This window comes from Vanellus vanellus (genome assembly GCF_965231255.1).
Source record: "Vanellus vanellus genome assembly, chromosome: 3".
NCBI classification, from domain to species: Eukaryota; Metazoa; Chordata; class Aves; order Charadriiformes; family Charadriidae; genus Vanellus; species Vanellus vanellus.
Genome location: NC_138907.1, coordinates 2,427,706 through 2,452,020, shown reverse-complemented (window position 1 = coordinate 2,452,020; position 24,315 = coordinate 2,427,706). Strand labels below are relative to the sequence as shown.

At 45.2% G+C, this 24,315-nt stretch overlaps 3 protein-coding genes across 3 annotated transcripts in view; 2 read left to right on the top strand and 1 right to left on the bottom strand.

The window, feature by feature from the left end:
- Positions 1-3,255, top strand: part of PSME4 (proteasome activator subunit 4) — a 69,964-nt gene extending 66,709 nt beyond the window's left edge. Inside the window, exons 46-47 of the mRNA XM_082480875.1 lie at positions 852-990; positions 1,642-3,255. Coding sequence (XP_082337001.1) covers positions 852-986 — 135 coding nt within the window. The 3' untranslated portion in view covers positions 987-990; positions 1,642-3,255. The remainder of the gene's footprint in view (positions 1-851; positions 991-1,641) is intronic.
- Positions 3,256-9,558: 6,303 nt separating this feature from the next.
- GPR75 (G protein-coupled receptor 75) lies at positions 9,559-11,313 on the top strand (the record flags this gene model as incomplete). The annotated part of the gene is made up of 1 exon (XM_082480972.1): positions 9,559-11,313. One exon carries the CDS (start codon positions 9,559-9,561, stop codon positions 11,311-11,313), a length of 1,755 nt encoding a protein of 584 aa, XP_082337098.1.
- A 5,032-nt stretch (positions 11,314-16,345) lies between these two features.
- On the bottom strand, positions 16,346-18,970 carry LOC309670640 (uncharacterized protein; the record flags this gene model as incomplete). The annotated part of the gene is made up of 1 exon (XM_082481651.1): positions 16,346-18,970. One exon carries the CDS (start codon positions 18,968-18,970, stop codon positions 16,346-16,348), a length of 2,625 nt encoding a protein of 874 aa, XP_082337777.1.
- Between the last annotated feature and the right edge of the window lie 5,345 nt (positions 18,971-24,315).

Below are 24,315 nucleotides of genomic sequence, written 5' to 3'. Positions count from 1 at the left end.
TGTTAAGAAACTTAGTTTCTGTTGCTTTTTATTAAATGGTTCCAAATACATTTTAAGTCATGGACTACTTTTAAGTATTTTTGTGTTAGTTCTGTTCTTGCTTTCATATTTAAAGCATAAACTGAAAGCTGCAAGAGCTATACCTATAATGAGGAAATAATCTTTTTTAATGAAAAATGTCACTTTTGTGCACGCTATTCTAAAAAATACCAACCCGAACCAAAAAATCGCTCTGAAATTTTTAAAACGAGGTTTTATAAGCAACCCTGGAAATTAAATAGTTACCTTTAACTGTATTTTTTTTCCCCTGTCCAGTTTTGTTGACATTTGCTGTTTTAAGCAGAGTAGTGAGCTAACAGCTGAAGAATTCCTTAGATTTAACAAACTGTCCTATGATGTGCTTTACTGAATCAAGAAACTGGACTGATTGGACTTTTCTTTTGTTAATTTAATAATAATCTTAATTATTTTAATAACAGAAGATAGTTTTCCTCTGATTTGTTTCTTCTGTGCACCTTATGTGATTCATGAACCATTGGTTTGAAATATCCGAGGAAAAGGGGAAAAGCATTTCACTTATACTTTATAAGAATCTATTAATTTTTTCAAACGGAAGACTGTAGGTCAAAGAATCCTTTTAATAAGAATGTTGGAGTTGTGACACCAGTCAAAAGACTAACCAGAAGTGTAAAAATTAAAATACTGGGGAACGGAGCTGAAGTCCACAGAGCCCTTCTAACCTTTGTAACTGCTCAAACACTTTGCTGTGTTCTCTTGTATTCAGTGTTTGTTTTGTCATGAAGCTTAAATCCATAACTGATACAGATCAATACTGTTTGTCTGCTACGTAGATGACTGTGAAAAAAACGCTGTCGAATTTCCGGAGGACTCATCATGACAACTGGCAGGAGCATAAACAGCAGTTCACAGATGACCAGCTACTAGTGCTTACTGACCTCTTGGTTTCACCATGCTATTATGCATAGATGGGTAAGATTATTTGTTTTGACATAAATTGCCAGAAACATCTTATGAAATGTACTCTAGCTCTCCAGCGCTAGCATGGAGTAGAGAGGAATCCCTAAACCACAGGGAGAATTAAGTCCCTTGCACCTCCAGTGGTCTGTTCAGGTTCAGATTTGTTTTAGTTAAATACTGGCCGTCTTTTTGTGTGTCCCTGTATTACGCTAGTGTTCTGCTAAGACACTTGCACTTGTTTTCTTGAATATTGATGTTCCTTTTCTCCACTTTCTGCCAGTTGGCTGCCTTTTAAATGCCTGGCAGTTTCACTAAAGGCAAGGTACTTGCTGCTTTGTACTTCTGATGCCTCTGAGGACTTTAGCCTACCACCCAGTGCAGTATATCATCTGCATCTCACGATGGGGAATGACTGCTACCAGACTGTTTCCTCTTCCGCATTATGGCTCTGCTACCAGTTCTCTTCACACAGGCATGTCCCCAAAGAGTGAATCCATTCCTGGAGTTTCTCTTTGTTACACTACAAGATTCTCATCTCTATTGCATTGTGATGTTTTGTGACAGTATTCCAAGAGAAGTTTTAATATAAATTTTCATTTTGTTCTGTGGTAATAGCGTGAGGCAGTAATCTTGTTTTGAATTCTTTCATCTCTTTTTTTTCAGGTTTCTCCTGGAAAAATGAGGATGTAGGAACCTTTCTGCGAAATAAAGGAAACTCAAAGAAATTTATCACGTAGAAAACTTTTTTGTTGGAAATCCCGATGCCTAATCAAAACCACTTTTAAATACAAACATAAAGACCTGGTTCTGTTCAAAAAGAATTTCACCTCCCCAGGGAGCAGCTGTGGGAGCCCCACAGCGCCCTTGTAACTGCGTTCACACAGCCTGATCGTGAGTTTATTGCAAGACCCCTGTCACTGGCCTGCATTACACATCAGTCTTGTTTCTGCTTTCTTGCACACAGTGACACACTGCACATTTCTTACGCTCTTTTTCTGACCCTTCTTCCCGCCTGTTTCCGAAATCAAAGATATGCAGAACCAGAGAGTGCTACAAACCAGAACATTGTCAGTGAAGCTCTCCGATTCTGTGGATGCAACTTCTAACCCACTCAGCATACAATACCAGGAACCTATCTTCCTCAGAGTTTATTTTTCACTACTTGGATTTGAGTGCCTGTCAGGTGATGGGCTCTATATCATTCAGTCCACCTCAGGGCAGGATTGCCTTTTTATATATTCCTTGTCAAAATGTAAATAGCTGATCTTCTCTGCTCAGTATAGATGATGGCAGGACAGAACGTGGGGAGTGAAAGCTCTTACTGCCTGGCCAGGTCTTCATAGATAGCTTGACCGCGTGCGAATAAAGATCTATGATTATCTGCATACTATTAAGGGTGAAAGACTATGGGTGTTTCCACATAATTAGAGCCCACAGATATGAAATTATGGACTGTCAAGTGATGGTTGAATTCACAGGATGAAATGTATGCACAGTGTGAAAAAGCGCTGAATGGCTGACTATTTTTAACAGCATATTCTCATAAAGATTGTCACTGTTTGAGCAAGCATATCTTGTTTGAAGATTGTGGAAGCTCTGTATTTTTTTTTGCCTGCAGCTTTGTTCAGAGACTGATATCTATTGGCTATTTAACAACATGTTTAATATGTGTTACATAGTTGTAAAAGACTGTATAAATTGTAGAGGCATTGCATTGACAAAACATTGTACAGTTTGCAACCTTTTACATAACACCATTGTGAGATTAATTTGTAAAGATTCATACTTAGATGTTAATACGGTAGTGGTTCTGGCTTTTGTATCAAATCAAATGCCATTATTAGTTTTTTAAATTATTTTCTTTAACAGATTATCTCTTCATGTCTGAAAGGCAGAGGTTTTGTTTTGGTTTTCTTGTATCTCATTATTACTATGTCTGATTCAGATTTTAATGCAACACTTGTGGCCATCTCGAAATGCTGACATCACATATTCTAGTGTGATAAGTTCATAGAATGTGAGGTACATTGAAATAATTCATAAACTGGTGTGTGTTTCAACTTTCATGCAACCCTACAGGAGCACTGATACATTTTGAGTGATCTACCTGCTGAGTGTGACTCATTCCAAACTTCAAAGCACAGCAGTGTTCCTGGTGCAGTATTTAATGAGTGTCAGCACACAGATGTAACCACTGTATAGCGTAGTGCCAAAATTATTATTTCAATTGTGTACGTAGTTTAAGACCCAATAAATGGACTGTTTGTAACATCTGCATTTTTTGGTATTTCTGAAGTGAAAATTTCTGATTTTGAGACTATAAATTAAGGTTGTTTACTGTGCTTCTGAGCTTTTTGTATGAGGCATGTGTTTATTGTGGGATTTGGCAGTGAGTTAAGGCAACATAAAGGATTACTTAAATATCTAATTCTAATTGTTGGGGCACTAGCTTTTAGATTTACGTAAAAATATCTTGTACCTGGTGAGGCTTGTCAAAAAACTTACTTCTGAGAAGCACACTTAAAATTGTAGAAACTAGTTTGAAGTGGAGCGGCTTTTGCTGATAGAATTTAAACAAACTTTAAGAGTAATGGGAACTATTTGCTGCAGAAGATCATCTTTAAAATATGTTTTGGCTGATTAACTGATGGAGCAGATACTATAGGTGTTGTTTTTCCTACGCTAAGAGCAGCTGACTATAGGATCCAGCTCTGCTACCTTTTACTGTAGTTGGGAGTTTCTTTTCTTATGTATCTATAGTGAAAGTGTAGCTGCAGTTGGTCGCAATGTTGAGGATTCAGTGCTCGGTAGAGAATCATCCTGTAGTGAGAGCTATGATGGCAAATAAGTAGGTGGTATTAATTCGCAATAGCTGTTTATAGATCAGCAATAAATTATTTCATCCAAACAGATTGCCCAGAAAATAGAGTACTTATTCAAAGTACAGTTCTGTAGGATGAAATATGTGGTACTGTGAACAAACTTGTATTGACTTTTTGTGGGTGAAAGATTGAGTCTCCTATTCGGAGAATGTAGGAACAATTGTGAGTTCTTCATCAAATACTGCAACTCCGTTGCTACTTTTATTCCCTAACTTTCCCAAGCAATGTACACGTGTAACGAGTTCTGGGCTTTCCATCGCTTTGATGTCTTACGCTGTCTCTTCCCTCAAGCTTTAGAGATGAAACAACTGCAATACCTCAGTCTGGAGAGGGAGACATTTCTAGCGTGAGAAGAGAGAATTTTTCCCCTTGAGCAGTAAGGGAGATGGAAAAAGATCTTGGAGATGGTCTGGTAGCCTTGATAGCCTTAGTGACCACCTGTCAATCTGCGCAAATAACCTCAGTGACCACCGCTGTTTGAAGCACCAAAGGATGGCAATGATGTAAGGCAGAACTGGTTTGTCGGTTTGGGGTTGGTTTTGTTGGGGTTTTTTAAGTCACTGCAACTCAAGTGAAACTGTTCAGTGACTATCTTGCTAGATTATTAAGTGGAGTGATCTCCCATACTTCCATAACTAAGTGGGTATGTTTATGCATGTGAAAACCTGCTGAAATCATAGAGACATGGTGCTTATTTTGATAAAAATGTATAAGAAAATTATCGAGTAGGTGAATAAGACTAACTTGTGCTTTTGGGTGGCACCACAGACTTGACATTGGTGGATTGTGTCATTAACAAGCTGAGCTAATCTGTACATGGATTTATTTTTTTTTTTAAATGGAAGAGGAAAAAGTATCACAGTCATTATTTCTGATACAGTATATTATGACTATATTCCTTTTATGTCCAGTTGTCTGCCCTCTCATCCTTTTTACTTCTTTACCAGGCTGCTGGGAGTCCTGTGCTTGGTGCACATGGATGATGTCTCCTGTCAGTTTTTGATAGTTAGGCATCCCCAGCATCCCACGCTCGGTTCGGTCTTGCACTTTCTTCCACAGCTTGAGACTTCCTGGAATCCTGCAGCAGCGACTCCAGTTTCCTTTTTTCCTGTGCCATGGAAAACAATCTCTGGTAAGACATAAAAGGGGGAAAAAACCCAACTTACTAGTAGAAAGTTTTGCTGGCCATTGTCCATGCAAGATTTTAATCCTGCTGTGATTTACCAGCTAATTTGTTTTATATTCTCACTGGCATTGTGCAGTAACTGGAAGGCAACTTCTGTGGATTTCCCCATCACAAAATACTCGCTGTACACAGTCACATTGCTGCACACGGTCTGGAGAATGGGATTTCCGATAAAAGGAGGGGAGGGGTGGATTTCACCTGAACCTGACTGAGACTTCCAGGTTGTCTGCAGGTTAGTGGTAACCATGCTCCAGGGAGGGAGTTTGGTGGTGGTTACTCCAAGGAGGTACCTGGGCCACTAAGGCAGCAGTAATTTCACAGCCTACTGCAAGGAATTGGAGGTTTGATTACAGAGCAAAATTAAGCTGTGTGGAAGATGAAGAATATTGCTAAGCTGTTTAAGGCAAAGCACACAAATTACACACAAATTGTAATTGGTTTGCACTGAGCGTTTTTTCTCTCTTGGTCAACAGGTGCTTCTCAGAGTTATTAAGAGATATTTAGAAGGGAAAGTCCATGAGGTGAGAGGAAAAAAAAGGTTAGTATTTTCTCCCTGGGAAGAAGAGCGACTCTCATCACAGATAAAAGCCTACAAAGATTATTAGCAAAATTATCTTTGATTTCTGATGGATTAGAGCACAGTGCTTAGAGGCATTAGCTGCATCCTAACAAGGCAGACTTTTTCAAAGGGTGAAAAGGAGAGGCAGCCCTGCTGGCCGTGATCCTTCTCTAATTCTAGATTAAATGGCTTTTTCCACAAAAGGCTTGTGGAAGTTCAGCCTACTTTCCCCGCTTGGGCTCTTAGCACCCTCAGTGCCGCAGGTATTTTGTAGAAATTACCTGAGCAGATTTTGCTGCTGGAGATGGAGCTGGACACCCATTTCCCTTGGGGAATAGTGAGAGATACTGGGAAGTAGGAGATGTGATCATTTCTAATTGGCGTGCTTTGGAAAAACTGCAGTAAACCCAATAAATCTGTTTTAGCACTAAGTGTAGTCAGTTTAGCAATAAGTCTGGGTAGAAGCCTAGATGATTTTACCCAGAAAGGCTTCTGTTAAGAGTATCAGTTAAAAGCTTTTATTTATTCTCTCCTGGCTTTTATTTCCGTTTTTCTGGGCTACTTTCCCCTTTTATTATTTCAGTTTCTTTTCCCTACAACTGTTTTCTTAAAATCATAAGACACTGCTTTTAGGCTGAGATGGGGGCAGGTTTCCACGATTAGAAGTAATTTCTGGTTTCTTGTGGTATCTGCAAACCTTGACACTGTTGTAAAAAACGTCTTGGGAACATAATTTCTCCTTATGCAGTAGGAGCTGCAAGGCTGAAAAAATATTTAAGAAGCTTGATAGTACTAGAGCGTGCTGGTTTTTTTTATTAATTACTTCAAGAAAAGGCTTATCCTAGAACCTTGTGTGAGGTGCCGCAAAAGTTGTTGCTCTTGTGATTCCTGCCTTGCAAAACTGAGACGTGATTTCTTCCCCTGCGCTTCTCCCCTGCCTCAAACTTTGGCAGCCCTTTTAAAAAGGGGCAGCCCAGTGAGACGCTTTGTGGTGCCAAAGGGACTGTGCAGTGTTCTGTGTTCCCATGGAGATCCTTTTTGCCTCAGTTCATCCCCGCTCTCCCCGAGCGCCAGCCCTGTGTTCAATTGCCTGCTCTTGCACTCGCTGTCTCCTGCAGCGTTCACGGGCTCTCTGCTGAATGCCCGTGGCCGTCTGCAGCGTTTCTCAACGCGCATCACCAAAATGCTATCCAGCTTGCGCTTTTCTGCTAAAACGTTTGCGGCTCGCAGACTTTTTCCTTCATTTCAAACTACAGTTCATAACTGTGGAGCAGTAAAGCATCTTAAACAAAACCAAAAAAAACGCCCTTGCTCTTCATGGGCCTGCTAAACTGCGTGAATGAAATGAATGACAATCTAACCTATTACTGTTAGAAAATGCAGGGTTTTCTTTTGCTATTTTGCACATAATTAGTTCTAAAATATTTAACTCTGTAAGACCTAAGTCTTACAGTTTCAACTCCTAAATCCGTTTCTCAGCATCTCAGGTAGGGGTTTCAAAAGCACATAAGAGATCAGAGTCTCAGTCTTGCTAATTCCTTTAAACCCCACGGGCTTTCTAAAACCGATCCCTTTAGAAAGGTGCAGCCTTATTCTGTATGTGTGCTTCCACCTACAGATCTAGTAACTATGGGAAATTAAGACGTTCTACCTGTGGTCATTGAAGGCTGACCACTTGGCCAAATAACACCTGGAATTGCATAGACCTTACCAACGTTTTAAAGGACTCTTGCAAAATGTGTTACTACTCCTATGTGTTTGGTAAGTGACACCACAGAAATTGTCATAGCCTAATGTGGACTCAGGGATTAGACGCAGTGTGAGACTAAGGTTGGTTTTTATGCGGTGTCTTGCTTACAACTGCCGTGGGGTGCGTTGCCTGCTCTGAAAGGACGTGCATATTGTGTGCACATTAGTTTCACGTGAAGGAACAATCATCACCGTTTCCTCAGTGTTAATCACTTTGAAGTAATTCACCCTTACGTTAGGCTGATACTTTGTCAGTTGTGTTTAATCATGCAATTCAGCATGCTCTGATGTTTATAAATAAGAAAATTCAAGGAGGGAGATCCCAGCTTGTTAGTGAAAAAAAAAAAACTCAGACTCACTAGGGCCAGGATTCACCCACAGAATTCAAATTAACCGTGGCTGGAGAAGTAAACTATAACAGTGAAAACAAAAGTGATAGCCAAGCTGAGACAGAATGTAGCTTGAAGCCACAGGAAACCATGGACGTTGTGTGTTGATTTTTGGACCTTCTCCTTTCTGGTATGCCACTAGGTTAAGAACGAAACCAAGGCGGCACACACCTGACCTGGGTGCCAGGTTGCAAGGCACTGTCGCAGCCTGCTCTGATGGCTGCCACAGACCACGACAACTAACCTGGACCGATTGCCAGTGGGAAGTGTGTTTAGCGTGGCAAGGCTCACAGGCCGGGCTGCTGTTGTGAATCATGGGTTTACTAAAACATTGCTCTTAGTTTCGGAAAGAAATGCGTTGAAAAATAAAGGAGCAGGTAGCCCTGACAAGTTTTCGGATGGCAACCCAGTGCTCCTGTTGCTGTCTTGATGGTTCTGCGAAGGACCGCTATGCTTCCGTGTGATCGCTGGGGGTAGATTATTAAGACTATGCAGATTAATATAATGAGTATATGTAGAAATGTACAGTATAAGACAAGAGCCTATGCGTAAGTCAGAAGTACTAGGTCTGCTGTGTTTTCCTAGCGCTTTTGTGCCTCGCCTGGCTGGACTTTCGTCTCCTCCAACTGCATTTGCAATGCCTGACGTTGAGGTCCCTCGGTTGTGTCTGCCTGTGTGTGACAGCCTGCGCTGGCTGGGACAACGTGTGCTGAGCCTTTCCTCGTCCTCGAGCCCATGTAAGTGTTTCAAAATGATCCTTTAAAGTGCTCAGGCATCCAGCACTCTCCATCGCTTTAAATGATGACTACTGTATTTGCGATAGTTGGCAGTAAACAGATAAAGAAATAACACTGATTATTTCCCATCCCTCTTTGGGAATACAGAAGATCCTTTGCCTTAGATCCTGTGCTTCTGGGCACAGACAAGGAAACAAAAAGGGTCTCCCTGCCCCACTGAGTTTGCACGGGAAAGCGGTGCAAATGTACACGCAGGGGAAGACGCAGTGAGCAACACTCTGCTTCAAATGTCGATGATCGAGTTTTTGGTTTGGGGCAGGTGTTTTGTTGGTGTTAAGTCAACATGGAGGGACGTCAAGGCCTTGAGTGCCCAGCTGTTGACTTGGTAACCTGGTTAAGGGCACGGCTGTGATGTGACTTGTAGCAAAACCTCCATCTGCCTTCTCTCACCTGACTTCAGGGCAAGCGCCCGCAGTGTCCCTGCCCGTCCCTCGGCTGCCGCTGCGGGTGCCCCGTGGAGGAGGACAGGCTCCTGATGGTGCCATTGTATGAGGCTGGGCAGGGTGCGGGGGCACCGGCCGCCGCTGGATGTTAACGTGGGGGGAGGCATGATGGAGACTAGGAAGGCACGGATCCAAACCAGAGCTACAGCGCCTTGCAGCAGCGCCGCCGCCAGCGTGTGCAGCCGGAGGTCGGGGTGCGTGCCGCTGCGTCCCCGAGCTGGAGCCGCAGGTGCAGCCCTAGAGGCGATTTAGGAAGCCCGAAGGGGGGGAGTGGGGGGTGTCCGCACTCATGTCCCCTTGTCCCTCTTCCCCCGGCAGCCCTTCCCCGCGGGCTGCAGCGGGGGTGGGCAGGGGGCGTCGGTGGGTCCGTCCCCGCAGCCGCACCTCGGCCGTCACTTCAGCCGCCGCCCGCCAGCGCCGCGGCTGAGGGAGCGGGGCGGGAGCCGCCTACGGGGCTCCGCCGAGCCGGGAAGGAGCCGAGCCGGCCCGGGCCCGGGCGCGGAGGCCGCTGCGGCCGGCGGCTCCCGTGGGGCGGCGGGCGGGCGGGCGGGCGCCATGGCGGGGCGGGCGGCGCCATGGCGGGGGCAGCCCTGAGGGAGCGGCGGGAGCGGCGCGGCCCCGTGCGTGCTGCGGGGCGGCGGGCGGGCCGCCCCCGCCGCGGGCCCGCCTCGGCCGCAGCCGCGCTGAGGCGGCGGGCGGAGATGAACGCGTCGGGGCGGCTGCCGGCGGGGGGCGAGGAGGAGCCCCCCGGCGCCTCGCTGCTGCCGCTGGGCGGGAACGGCAGCGCGGGCGGCGGCCCCGGGGAGCTGCGGGAGGGGACCCACGCCGCCACCCTGGCGGCCTGCGGCTCCCTGCTGGCCCTCGTCTTCTGCCTGGGCTCCTACGGCAACCTCATCGTCCTCCTGTCCTTCTTCGACCCGGCCCTCAGGAAATTCAGGACCAACTTCGACTTCATGATCCTCAACCTCTCCTTCTGCGACCTCTTCATCTGCGGGGTGGCCGCCCCCATGTTCGCCTTCATCCTCTTCTTCGACTCGGCCCGAGGCATCCCGGGCGCCTTCTGCTTCACCTTCCACCTCACCAGCTCCGGCTTCATCATCATGTCGCTCAAGACGGTGGCGGTCATCGCCCTGCACCGGCTGCGCATGGTGCTGGGGAAGCAGCCGCACCGTGCCGCCTCCTTCCCCTGCACCCTCCTCCTCACCCTGCTCCTGTGGGCCACCAGCTTCACCCTGGCCACCCTGGCCACCCTGAAAACCCGCGGCTCCCGCCTCTGCCTGCCCATGTCCAGCTTCGCCGGCGGCGAGGGGAAGATCATCCTCTACCTCTATGTCACCGACTTCATCTGCTGCGTGGCCGTGGTGTCTGTCTCCTACGTCATGATCGCCCAGGCCCTGCGGAGGAACGCCCAGGTGAGGAAGTGCCCGCCCGTGGTGGCTGTGGATACCTCCAGACCGCAGCCCTTCGTGGGGCCACCGGCCACCAGGGCCGGTGTGCAGAGCGCCGTGCCCGCCTTGTACAGGAACCAGAGCTACAGCAAGCCGCAGCACGTCCAGACGCACAGCTACACCAAACACCTTGGCCAGCCGCCGGCCACCGCTGCCGGCCGGCTCCAGCTGGTGCCAGCGGTCAACCTGTCCACAGCCAAAGACTCCAGGGCAGTGGTGACGTGTGTCGTCATCGTCCTCTCCGTCCTGGTTTGCTGCCTGCCCCTGGGTATCTCTTTGGTGCAGGACATGCTGTCCAGCAGCGGTGGCTTTGTTCTCTACCAGTTCGAGCTGTGTGGATTTACCCTAATTTTTTTCAAATCTGGATTAAATCCTTTTATATATTCCCGCAACAGTGCTGGACTTCGGAGACGAGTCCTCTGGTGCCTGCAGTACGTAGCCCTTGTCTTTTTCTGCTGCAAGCAGAAGACGAGGCTTCGGGCCATGGGCAAAGGCAGCCTGGAAGTCAACAGGAACAAGTCGTCCCACCATGAGACCAATTCAGCATACATGTTGTCTCCAAAACCTCAGAAAAAGTTCGTGGACCAAGCCTGCGGTCCTAGTCACTCCAAGGAAAGTGTGCTGAGCCCCAAGGCTTCTGTCGGGCATCAGCACTATGCACAGAGCAGCTCAACCCCCATGAACACCCGAATCGAGCCCTATTACAGTATCTATAACAGCAGCCCTTCCCAGGAAGTGAGCACCCCAAATAGCTTGCAGCCGGTGAACTCGGCTTTTGGATTTGCCAAATCCTACATTGCCATGCATTATCACACCACCAATGACTTGGTGCGAGACTATGACAGTGCTTCGACTAAGCAGATACCAGTGCCCTCAGTGTAACCTTAGGAAAGGGTTCTGATCTAGCTGATCCAGTGGGTCCTCTTTGCTTTTGTTAATGATCATTCTGAACTCAGTGATGCTGTACTGCTGCCAATTAAGAAAAATGCCACTAATGTTAATATCCAGCTATTTGCATTTGAAGTGAATACTAGGATATTACTTCCGTGAAGCTTTCTTGAATTTCTGCGGCAAGTCAAGAAGGGTGGTATTTTAGATTTGTATTTGGGATTGTTACACGAGGGTGTTTTGTTACTAAATTTTACTGCTGGACAGGTGAAAAAAAAACAGTAAGCGTTTTAACTATACAAGTCATTATGTCACGAGGCAGAATATCTCGGAGAACAATCTGAGGCTGTGCCAGAAGTATTACCTGTTAAATTGCATACTTGCCATATTTTCAAGAAGGAAGAATTGGGATGATGCTTGGCAATGCGATACTTAAGTTTAAACTTCCCATTGCAGAAGGTTGAAAGAACCGGTGGTGGTTTGTTGTAGCAAGTGTCAGTAATAACAAAGGTCCTCTCTATTCGCGGGGTGAAATCCTGGTTCCGTTGAGGTAAATGGCAAAATTTCCATGAGCTTCAACTGAAGTTTAGGATTTTGATCTCGGTTTCCTAAAGCAGGACAAAGCGTTTTAGACACAGTGTTATATTGCCACTAGGGAAGGACTTTTGAGAAGTGTTTTTGGCATTGTAATAAACCTGTGAAGTATATACATTGATTTCCACTGCACGTTTGTTTTAAGGATTGGTGGTGGTAAGTATCCCAAAATAATGCAATTGGAGAAGTGTTTTACATCTGATAGAAATAACTGTGCAGTACCTAATTATAGGTTTTACTTGAGGATAAAGATGAATATTGCAATATTATAGTACTGGTACACTATCAGTAATGCAGTCACCTCTGGAATTTTCTAATTCATTAACTGTTACACAAAGAGTAGTGTTGCTGGTTGCTTTTTCGTCTATGACTTTGTATAAAAGCGGGAACTGACAGGTAGAACTGACAGCTATTAACATTTTTAAAAACAGAATGACCACATAAGAAGATGACCGCGAATTTTTGAGGTTTTCTTAAGAAGTCTAACATCAGTTTGATTTGAAGATTAATAATCTGCGTACTTATAAACTTTATCTGTTGGTCTACACCGTGAGCAAATGAACAGAATGTGAATCCAACCATTAGTGTTGTGTCATGTGTTGTGGGAATTCCTTATGAAACGGAATGTTTTGGAGGCATTTAGATTCCTGACAATTATTGCTTTAAGTAGCCAGATCTTTTCAAAACAAGCAGTCACCTTTCAAATTCTATGGAATTCAGCAGAGCCTTAGTATCTCTGAAATAATCGTGCCACAGGCTTTTGGTGCGTCATTATAGGAAAATGCTACATCTTTAGCAAAATTACTGTGATGGAAAGATGATTTGTTAATTTAGAAACAAAAAACATTCACATCGTTGTCGTGTGCGAGTTGTTGTTTGTTTGGGCTATTTGTTAACTAAACTATTTTCAAGATTTTCCTGGGAGACTATTACATTATGAACACTGTTCTTTAACACCCTGAATTTTAATTAATTTTGAGTAATTCAAGACAGCTTTCTTGCAATAAAATGGATGTGAACAACTTTCTAATACAAACGAGAAATTGAAATTATTTCTGTAAGTCTTTTCTCGCTGCCCAGATATTTTTCTCTATAAACAAATAATATGGTTCTTTCTAACGTAATTAGAAAAGATAACTAAAAGATCTGTCTTGTTTGGTTTTTCTGTCTTTGCATTTCTCTTTGGTACAAAGCGTACTAATTTTGAGGGGAAAAAAAAATACATGGGATTCTGTCCTTTTGCCTCAAACTATATGTTCTTAGGAGCAATTACAGTGTCAGATTGGAAGGAGTATAGCGTAGGACCCCAAAAGTGGTTGCAAGATGGGGTCCTGTGTGTGCTTTGAGGGAGCTGAAGATGCGCATTAAGACTGTTTTTAACATTAAGCAGTTTTGGGGTTTGCTGCATGTATGTACGATTCCTACTGTGCTTTTGGTTTGGATCACATGAACTTCATCACATGACAGAAGATTAAATCCTTTGCATCTTATTCACAAAAGTAATTTGCGTTGAGTATTCATGTGGGAGTAAAGCAGGAAGGGTACAGCTTCAAAATAGAAGGAGGTTTTATTGCCTTTGTGTGATGTATTATTAAGAAAAAAGAACTGAAATCCCTTCAGAGCACTTTGTAATGCTGTTCTTCTGTTAACTCCTGGTACCAGTTGTATTCTTAATACAACTGAGGTGTTAACATGTTTGTAGTGTCAGATAGGAAAGTGCAACACCTTTTTATCTGCAGTAGGAGCAAAATCTGATTTAAGTTGCCAGTTGTATTAAATAGCCGTGTTTTGTGGGAGGCTTACGGATGTAGCAAATAGAGATTTGATTTTGAAAATATATAGGTACAGTTTCTTTGAAGCGTATCATGAACTGAAGTAATCAGTTATCATATGACAAAAAGATTACTTGTTTTAGACTTTTCGGGAGTATAACTCTTCTTTTTTCCTTCAGCCCCCTTGCTGTATCAGAACTCCCTTCTGCTGCACACAGAACCGAGAAAGCACGACTGTGAGGTTAAAAGAAAGCAGCAATCCGATTGAGAGGGGAAGCTGTAGAATGCTGGACAAAGGAGGTGGAAAATGTATGTGAAGAGAGGAGATGGGTAAGAGAGTAAGTAGTAAACACATGTGAATACTGAATGGTTTAGAGAAGGTAGGTCTGTAAGTAGTGCAGTCCGTAACACAAGAACAAGAAAGCATCTCGTGAATATGAAGGGTGGCAAATCCAAAAGTTTTCACATGCTTGTACTTTTTCTTACTGCCTGTACATATGCTGCGGACCTCATTGCTGCAGAACTGTTTAGAAAAAAATAGGAAGTTTTAGCGGGTACTTCATGCGGGTAATACCAATATCAAGAGCCTGACAGTTAATGCCAACAGCTTTTGGAATACAGATAAAATTTTGTACTCCAGGGATTAAAGCAATCTTTGATTTCTGGGGTCAGGATGAACCCATCGTGGTGGAGCCAGGTTATCCAATGTATGCTTTCAGTGTGCTTTTCAGCTGCTTTTGAAGTTGCTGGTGTTGGCTGCTGTCATGATATTTGGCCTGAGGACTTTTTTTTGCTTTATTATTGAAAATCTACATTCTGTTTTCACGACAGTCAGCGTACCCGACTCTTCATGCTTGCTGAGGAAAGGAGGGTTTGCACAGAGTGCAAAGAGACCTCTCCGTAAATAGAGGTGGTCGAGGAGGGCAAGTCCTACGCTGCGTCTCATCATTTGCACTGGTGGAAAACTGGAGAAGTCAGCACTGTGGCACAAAGGGAGAGGAGGCAATTTCAAAGCGCTTCTGGGGTTTGTGAGCACTGGTTCTGTCCTGCGGCGCAATTGGTGCGGATTTCTTTGATTTGAGTAGCTCTTCAGTTATTGTCAAATTGAAGCTCTGCGCTTCATGGATATACTAAGTTCAGTATCCATAAGTTAAATCGGTACCGGGAAATTGACTTTCGAATGTCATTTATTAGGTGCTAATACATGCTGACAACAGGTCGTCGTCAATTCCTATTTAAAATGGGTTTACATTTAGTATTAGAAAAATACTTTAATTAATTCCAAAAGCTGTCCCTGAACCTTGCTTCCAGGAGTCAAACATACTATGTGCCGCAATATGGGTTTTTTCCTTTTTACTCAGAAGCAGCACAGGGAGTGTGAAAACCATGTACCGCTCCAGCTGCATCTTTCCCTTTTCCAGAAGAGTTGTATTTGCTGGTGTCTCCTTATGTTTATTTAATGTTTCCCCTTTTAGCATCAAATAGGATGGTATTAGTCTTATTTTGTCACAGCAGAGCTAATTCCTTTTCAGAGCGTGTGTTTCAAACGTGCTGTCCCTTATGCTGTATGTAGACATTCTGCGTTCCTGGGTCTGTGGTCTTCTCCTGGTAAGTCATTTAGGTTGGCTCATCTTATGAACGAGTCCAGATTGTGTGCTGCGCTAAATGATTTGTTCTCACCTGGTATTTATTTTCTGTCACAGTTTGTTGATTTTCCTTGAATGTGAAAACTAGATCAGCTGATTTTTTTTTTTTTATTATTTTTTCAAATACAAGAAATAAAATTATTAAGTGGCACTAGGCGATGACAAAGGCTGTGCAGAGGTAGCACTGGATTCATTCAAAATGGGTTAGGGTGATTGTGTCAAGTGAAACTTTCCTAAGTCTAAATAACAATGTACAGAACTTTCTTGCTTATTCTTCGGAGGTTTATGATAACAGCATTTAAATAAAGCTCACACCAATTATTTAACAGTAGAGACGGACACGCTCAGCTGGCTCTTTTTTGATTGTCTGGTTGTATATGTTAATCTGTACTTACAAAAGATTTTAAAGTCTGATCTCTTCCAACAGTTACTTAAACTGAATGACATAGCAGCGCGGGTTTGCAGTTGCATCTCTCAGATGGCTACGTTAAGTAAGTCTTTAATCTTTTCTCACTAAGCCACGGAAAGAAGCTGTTACCTGTGTACTGTCATGGTTTGTCTTTTTTTTTTTTACGTGTACGTACACGGGGTATGTTCCCGTCTTAGGCTGTACTAGAACTGAGAACCTGAACTACAGCCTTACCTTTGAATGACACCGCTTTTCACTGCAATAATCTCACAAGGATGGTTAGGGCACGCAGTGTGGCTCGAGCTGCTCTTCCTTTCAGGTGACATCCGCAGCGTTTTAAGAACTGCTGGAAATAGCTGAAGAAAATCGAGCAGCTGGGAAGAGGAGTCTGTTTATCAGTGCTCAGGTCTCACTCAGCCCTTTGGATAACAGATTCTTTTATCGGATGGAACAACGCGCACGCTACAAACCCGTTAGTAACCTCTCCTGGGGCCGATTCAAGACAAACCCCATTGCGACACAGCAGCCTTTGCAGAAGGTGAACACACAAATGCTTTTATTTGACTGCAGACGTTCCAGGCATAATCTTTACACGTTTCCGTATCTCATTCCATCTCGTACATATCCTGAGCGGATCTGTTTTCCGCTCTCACAAGCGGTTCGTTGGTTGTTTTTAAGACAGCTGCTAGCTGATGCCAGAACATTTTCTGTTTGTGTTCCTCGGGGCTCCACTTTAAGTAGGTTTTTCTTTTCAGCAGTTTTCTGAGTTTGCTGAACTTCTGTGGCACGTTGTTGGGCGGGAGGTCTTCCAGCACAATCATGATGAGGGAATCCTGATTTTCATTCAGGACTCGGTGTTCGGCAAAATACAGTTCATACTGACACCAGCAGCTGTTTACAAAACTGGGAGAGAGAACAAAAAGGACTTTATGGCTGTTCTCTATGCAGTAAAAAATGTTACCAAGTACGGGATGCCCCGGTTTGAAATCCCTCTCGTGGTAGCATATCTTGAATCCGTCCGTTTCCAATTTCGCCAGTAGATTCTCTTTCGTCCAGTTTGCATCTTGCTCACTGTATGAGACGAAGGCATCAAAGGGCTTGTTTTCTGGCCTCTTCTCGTACTGCTTCCTCTTCGCCATACACCAGTACCAACCCATTCTCACGTACCACAGCCCATCGAACCGCCAGCATAAGCCTGTTAACACCAGAACAACCAAGGTGGCAACGCAAGCTGTAATAGCCATCTGGAGGCCCAGCGAGCAGTGCAGAAGCGTGAGGTTACTGCTGCCCACCAACGAGCCCCTTCTGTCTGGTGGAAAGCTGCACCTGAGGTTTCCTCTGCCGTTTATCTGCAGATGGGGGTGGTGGATATAGACGTTCACGAACCAGTACAAGTCACAGTTACAAAAAAAATGTTTACCTTGAACAGTCAAAACACTCAAACTGGTTAACTGGCCAAAAGTGTCCTCCACGATGGTGGTGATGGCGTTGTCACTAATGTCTAACTCAATCAGAGAAGCTGGGAGAGCACCACGCTGTAGAAAGGAGATCTTATTCCCTGATAAATTAAAATACCTCAGCATTGGAAGAGATTTCCCAAAGTGATCAGGGAGCTCTGAAATTAGGTTGTGACTACTGTCCAGATTAGTGAGGGCAGAGAGGCAGCTGGCGGGTTCCAGTCTGGTGATCAGGTTCCCAGAAACATTGAGATATTCGAGTCTCTCCAGGGCGTCAGTTAATGACAACGTGTTCAACTTATTGTTACTAATATCACATTTTGTTAAAGTCAATGGGAAATGCTCAGGATGCATAGCCGTAATTTTATTATTTTGAATATTAAATATTGTTAAGTTTGAGACAGATTTAAAACTGGGGGGTATTATTTTAATATCACTGTTGCTTATGTCGAGGTGCTGCAGGGAGACGGGTAAGTCAGGAAGCACAGAAATTCGGTTGCTGCTGAGATCCAAAAATAATAATTCTTCCATTGTGCCAGCAAACCACTCCGGCAGTTCTACAATGGAGCAGTTGGACATTTTCAGGTGTCTCACTTTATTTGGAAGGCTTTCGATGGGTGTCCCAGCCTGGTTCCTGACAAATGAAATGACATTAATATGTACGGTTCCAGGGGGAGGTTTTGGAACTGCGTTAGTGACTTCTGGATGTACAGTATATATGAAGTGATTTCCTTGAACGTACATGTTTTCTAAGTTAATCATTTTTCTAGCAAAATTTGGGGGTATTTGACTTATGTTGGTGAAGGACAAATCAATTACCTTGATGGTCGAAGGGACGCACAGCGTATCCAAGCTGTTTATGGGATTGTTGCTAATATTTAAAAACACAAGCTTGCTGAATGGGAAGTTACAGAGCGCCTCAACATCTAGAATGTTAATTGTTAATTTGTTGTAACTGGCATCAACGGACCACATGTTTTTCATTGGCAAAAACAGGACGAACAGTGACAGAAGATCCATTTCCAGGTCACTGTGGCTAACGTTAAGCTCCAAAATACTGTCCAGCTGAGCTTGGCAGAGGTCCGGATCCAGTTGTAACGTCAGCTCGTCCTCGGAGAGTTTGCTGTTTGACAGATCGAGTATCCCATTTATTGGTGCTGCGCAGAAATTAGGCCTTAATGTGGCTGTTGTCGGGACCATTACGTTTTTCTCTCCTCTTCGAAGAAGATTTTCTGTACTTCGTCTGAGTCTTGGATTAACATTTTGCAGGACAGAGGGACCTCTGGAATGTGGCAGCTCCTCGGCGGATGCAGAAGGCTCCAGAGCAGCCTGTGAGGATTTGTCAAAATACTTATAAAGCTGCAAAGACCCTGAGGCTTTGCTCGCAGGTGAGAGCTTCAGGTGGGGTGGAAGACCTGAGACAAGAAGTTTCTTATCGTTAAATGATAAATTCACAGAAACAAGGCTGAGCAGACTCTCAAACGCTCCGGGTTCAATGTCCTTAATCTGATTGTAGGAGAGGTCTAAAACTTCCAGCGCCTCAAAACCTTCCAAGTCTCTCTTGGTTATTTTTTCAATTACGTTATGTGAGAAATTGAGAGATCTTGCCGTTATTGGAGCTTGTGCTTCTGATACAGAAGAGAGGTTTAAATAGGAGTAGTTATAAAATGGGAAGGTATAGGCTGTAGGTGTTCTCCGAGTTAGGAATCCGTTTGCTCTACTGAATAAGAAAGAAACGAAGTAGAAATGAAGGCTTCCAATAAGGATCTTCATCCTGGAGAAAAGAAATGTAAAATACATCATTATAATATGCTCTATTTTAATGAATACCCTTGAAAAAAATAATCCTAGTTTACTTGCAAGTACAGAAATTGCTTCATTAGTTGTATCTATGAATCCCTTTTTATCTACATTAAAAAAAATACATCTTGCTTCATTATTATTTTCAAGAGGCGGTGATGAAAGATGGCATCGGAGAACAATTTGAGGGAGAGCACTATTCATTTCAGATCATTGTAGATAAAGTCTCTGAATTATTTTCTTTTTTTCCCCTCCATTCCTTCCCCACCCCCACCCCAGGCTGGTAGTGAGCAGCCTTCGCAGTCGCATCTTTCCATTGCATAATCTGAAATGCACTTTCATAACCACTGCTCGGGACTCGGTTTTTTACATCTCCCGTCCTGGCACCCAACAACCAGGTAAGTCTGACCCCTCTAAAACCCGTTCTGCCACTTAAGTGGCATATTCAAGAGTAATGTCTCAGGCAGCTCCATGGAACTGTGCGACCACGTATCTTCTTGTGATCCCATCCCCTTGGTGGTTTGCTCTCTGCCGAGAATTTACCAGTGACCCCATTTATTTAGCTTTACCTGTCAGAGTAAGGAAAGGAGGAAGTTTGCTTCGAAGTATGATATCAGAGGCTTGTACGAGGCAGCCTGCACCAGGAGAGGTCACTGCCTGTGCATCATTCATCTTCGGAGACTTTCCATTGCCTGGTAGCATCACTGCCCAGCTCCTCTCCTGTCCCGCGTATGTCTGTCACCAGTTTCCTGACACCTACGGTCTATGTCTTGTGTTTATTACTTGAAAACGCAGGTGCAGACCTTCGGGTGAGCGAGCTGGCATTACCAAGGTCCCCTTTGCTGCCCACCAGATGTGAACCATCAAGTTTAACTGAAGAGAAGGGACCCCAATGATTTCCCAGCTCTGTCCCCCGGACCCTCCGAGCCAGCAGGACCCCACCACCAGACCACCCTGCATCCTCCATCCTCGCGCCCAGCGGGAATAACCTGCAGCCGCTGCACCACGGGGGTAAGCAAGCCCGCGGGCTGTTAAAAGCATTGCAGGTTTAAGGCTGGAAGACATCTAAAAGCTCACTCGTGCTTCCAGTGACCTTCTCCGTCCCCCTTACTCCTCTCTTACTTGCTCTCCTCGGCGCTGCTCCCCCGCTGCCGGTACCCGCTGCTGGTACCCGCTGCTGCTGCCGCCACCGCCTTTTGTAGCCCTGGGAGCGGGGCGGGACGGGACGCCCCCGGGAACCGCCCGGCCCCGCTGGGACCAGCAGCTTCTGCAGCTCTCCGTTCCCCTTCTCCGTGCTGGCCGAGCAGGCTGCGCCGGAGATGCTTCTCCCCAGTGAATTCTGTAGTTTTCTCCATCGCACAGGTGCCAGGAGTGGCTCAGCCCCTCCTCGCCCAGGGGAAAACCAAGGGTGGAAGTTTCTTGTTTTAACGCTTTGGTGCCGTGAGGGGTACCGTCCCGTGGTATCTGCTGCCTTCGCTCCTGCCCGAGCATCACAGGGAAGGTCTGGAAGCACTGAGTGGGACTACGGGGTTGTAAAACTGATTTATGCCCGTAATGTGGTGTGTGTTTCCTAAGGTGGGGAGGTTTTCGTATTGGGCCCTCTTACGTGTGAGTACAAGGTCTTGCGTGCCAGAAGCGCTCCTGCAAATTGAGCAATCATACCTTTCGCGCACTTTTAACTCGGGGGAGAAAAGTAACAAGAGGTTTTCTCGGTGTTTGTAGTGCTGCCTTGAAAGATGCGCTCTTTGTTTGCAGCTAGTTCGATTCAGGATACCAACAGAAGGGGAGTCAACAGATTGCACAAGGTGTAGAGCTCTGTCATCTGCTCCGCTTTTTTCGCTATTGATGGTTTTTTTCCACTCTTTTGTAACTGCCAGTGACTGGAAACTCCTGCGGCAGCCCAGAGGCTCCCCTGTCCAGTCATGGGGGGCTGGAAAACCCCAAGGTTGTTTGTGATCCCTTTCTAGTCTGACCAGGCACTTTCCTGCTCCCACAGGTTCTGGGAATTGCCCTGAAGTCATCCATTCTTCAGACAGATCCGAACTTGCTTTGGTAGAAGAGACAGGAAATTAAGAGCATTTCGGACATGTCAGGAAAGATTCTTGCTCCTGCTTTCAACTTGGGGTGACCCCATGTAGACAGCCCTTTCTCCCCGAGGAGTCTTCCTTCATCTAAATACAGCTGTGCTGCTCTTGAAACTCAGTCTGTAGTTCACTTTTTGGCAAGATGGAGCGGCTATATTCTAGCACAGGGCCCATCCAACCACATCTCTTTGGCTGATGGTGAGGGTAAATCGTGACTAGTAGTGGTAAAGTGAAAAAGAATATTTTTTGGTACAGGAGTGGTTACTCTACCGACATTACCATAACTTCTTTCATCCAGCATGTTCTGTGTGTTCATTTATTCTCTTTTTTTTTTTTTTTTTCCTTTTTTTGAAGGCAACCTCTTATTTTGGGGATTGCGGAGGAAGAGCAGCACATGAGAGAGGTCTGTGTGAGCGAGCAGGCACGGTACACGCGGCGTGGCTGAGAGCAGAACCAAGGCAGAGCCGTGGTTCCTCACAAGGACTCGATAAAGAGATTTCATTCCTAAAACAGGTCATCTTCCATTTGTTCGCTGTCTCTCTGCAGGGGATAGGTTTGTGGGTTGTTTTTTTGTGCTGGAAATGTGATTTAAGGGAGGAGAGCTGAAGCTGTGCAAGACCTGCTCAAATCCAGAGAGAATGAGCACCGGCCTTCAGCAGACCAGACCTCAAAGGAGCTTCCCTTATTAAGGTGGGCTTAGACTTGGGTGCTGGGTGAAAACTGTCAGTCAGATCTGTGTGGCTATACAAATAAGTTATTTATGACCACTCGTCTGCCTCTGCGCAGGGAGAGGGAATAATACCCCGCGTTTCTTTACCACTCGAGAAAAATCTTTCCAAGACCGATCGTCTTATTCACCCCTTCAGCTAAGGGAAGCTTCCCAGGGACTGTCTCGCCTCGCACATTGAGCCACCGACTCCTCTCAGCCGTGTCTATCAGCCGTGCAGATGTCTTACTGAAATATTCCCTCTGCTTTTTCACCACTCTTGCAGCTAATTAATAATTTGTGAGTTTAAATGACAACTAAAAATGAGCTCTAGAATGAATCCCTATTGTCTGTAGTCTAACGGCCGCTATATTTGAGGAGTGTCTTTGAGTGGAAATGCAAATAAAGACATAGCAATAATGACACGACTCTTATCTTTTATAGAAAATTCTAATTTAATTTCCTGACATTCAGTCAGCAGGTCTTGGCAAGGAGTGAGCGCTGCTGTTCTTACACCGGTTTGGGTTGTGTAGGAGGAGCCCACAAGTGAGTTTTAAGCGTTGCTGTGCAGGTAAGTTGGGGGGGTTCTTAAGTGCTCATCACTGATGTTTGTTCTTTCTGTGCGGATAAATCCTGTGCTTTGGGACCCAAACCAGCTCATTCCTTGACCTCTTCTCACAGCAGTAAATATCTTAGTTCAGTGCATGTTTCACTTTCCCCAATCTACTTTCCTTTGATGTAATTTCCTTTGACTAATTGCAGATGATATCAGTACCATTGCTGCAAATTTGCTGTCTGCCATTCACATTATTTTCCACATTGCTGATTCTTAAATGAGCGTGGAAACAGCTACACCCCCCAGGCTGAGGAGCAAACCCGCGTAACGTCTCAGGCATAAACCTAAGCAGACCAGCACAGAAACCTGCTGCCCTCTGGTTCTGCTTTGTGCTTTCCACGTGCCAGAAGAGTCTTGTTTTTCCCCATTTTTGGTACTGACAGGTTCCTGCGCCCCAGGGCTTGTCTGGGAGAGGGTTGAAGCTGCAAGTTACTCTCAATTGCACATTTCTTCTAGATTCAAATGCGTTAGAACATACAATTATGTTTGATTATTTCTAGTGGTATCAACTCATGGTCTATCGTACCCTTTTGGGTGTTTTGCGTGCATCTCTCCCGCTCCCCTCACCCCTGCCTCGGTGGTTCTCTCCCAAATCGGCTGTTGGTCATGGTGAGGTGGGAGAGGGTGGGAGAGAAAAGCATGTTCTTTATCTTTGTGGATTTGTGTGCTTGTGTGTAGTTCAGATGCAGGGTAGGAACATGTGTGAGCATGTTGCTTCCTGTGCGAGAGGAAGTAGAGGCTGAGGAATATGGAGAAGTGGGTGCAGATTTTATGGGTTTGGCAACAGCGTGGTTCGCTCATAAAATGGCAAAAGTTGGCATTAGTGGCACACTGAGGTGCTGTGGCTGCTTCGTCAAAGAGTTAATGCTTCCCTGTCACACTGGAGACTTCCCTTCTCTGCAGGGAAGTGAAATTCTTTACATTCTGCAAAAGAACTATTCTTATCTTTTCCTCTGGTCTAATTACTGCGGCTGAGGGGTTTAGCATGCTGTGGTTTCTCTTCCGTTACCCGATGGATGCTGAGGAAGTCTGACTCCATCCCAACCCATGCCACCCGTCTGTGTTCTGCAGTGGGGCACCGTGGCACATACGTCCACATCAAACCTGGGGCTTGGGCGCCCAGCCCAGCACCAAGCCTGCGTCTGTCCTGCCTTTCCTAAGAGCAGCCAGGTAGATATGGGGCAGCCTCGGTTCGAAATCGAACTACCACGAGGGATTGCACAAATCTAACGCTTCCACCTATTGCCACAGCCTTAATGTTCTGTTCAATATCTTCATCAATGACCTGGATGAAGGGATAGAGTGTGTAACACCAGCAAGTTTGCTGATGACACAAAACTGGGGGAGAGGTGGGGGAGTCTCCCTCTCTGGAGCCATTCCAAACCCGCCTGGACGCCATCCTGTGCCACTGCTGGAGGTGCCCCTGCTCGGGCAGGGGGTGGGACTGGGGGAGCTCCAGAGGTCCTTTCCAACCCTGACCATTCTGTGATTCTGCATAATGAGAGGATTCATCCAGCCCACTGCAAGGACAGCTTAGGGAAGCAAAGGACAAATGTGTTTATTTTTTCTTACTCTATGTTGACTTAGGATGTGTCTTTGCTGCTGTGGACCTGAGTGAGTGACACCTGTGGCAGTGTCCAGAACTCGGATTATGGCAGCCAAGAGGTAACAGTGCAGCTGGAGGAGCTGCTGCCGAAACGCTCATCGGAAGCTGGGTAGGTAGCGAGGTGGGGAGCCCTTCCTAAAAAGCCCTTTGCAGATTGTGCAACCAGTTGTTTGCGTGTGGTCAAAGACAAACTTTGGTCAATATGGGGCCCAGATTCACACCAGATGCTTAATCAGAAGATTGGTCCAGTTGACTCTACAGGCAAGTAAAAGAACTTTAGGGAAACTAAGTTAAAGATCTAAAATC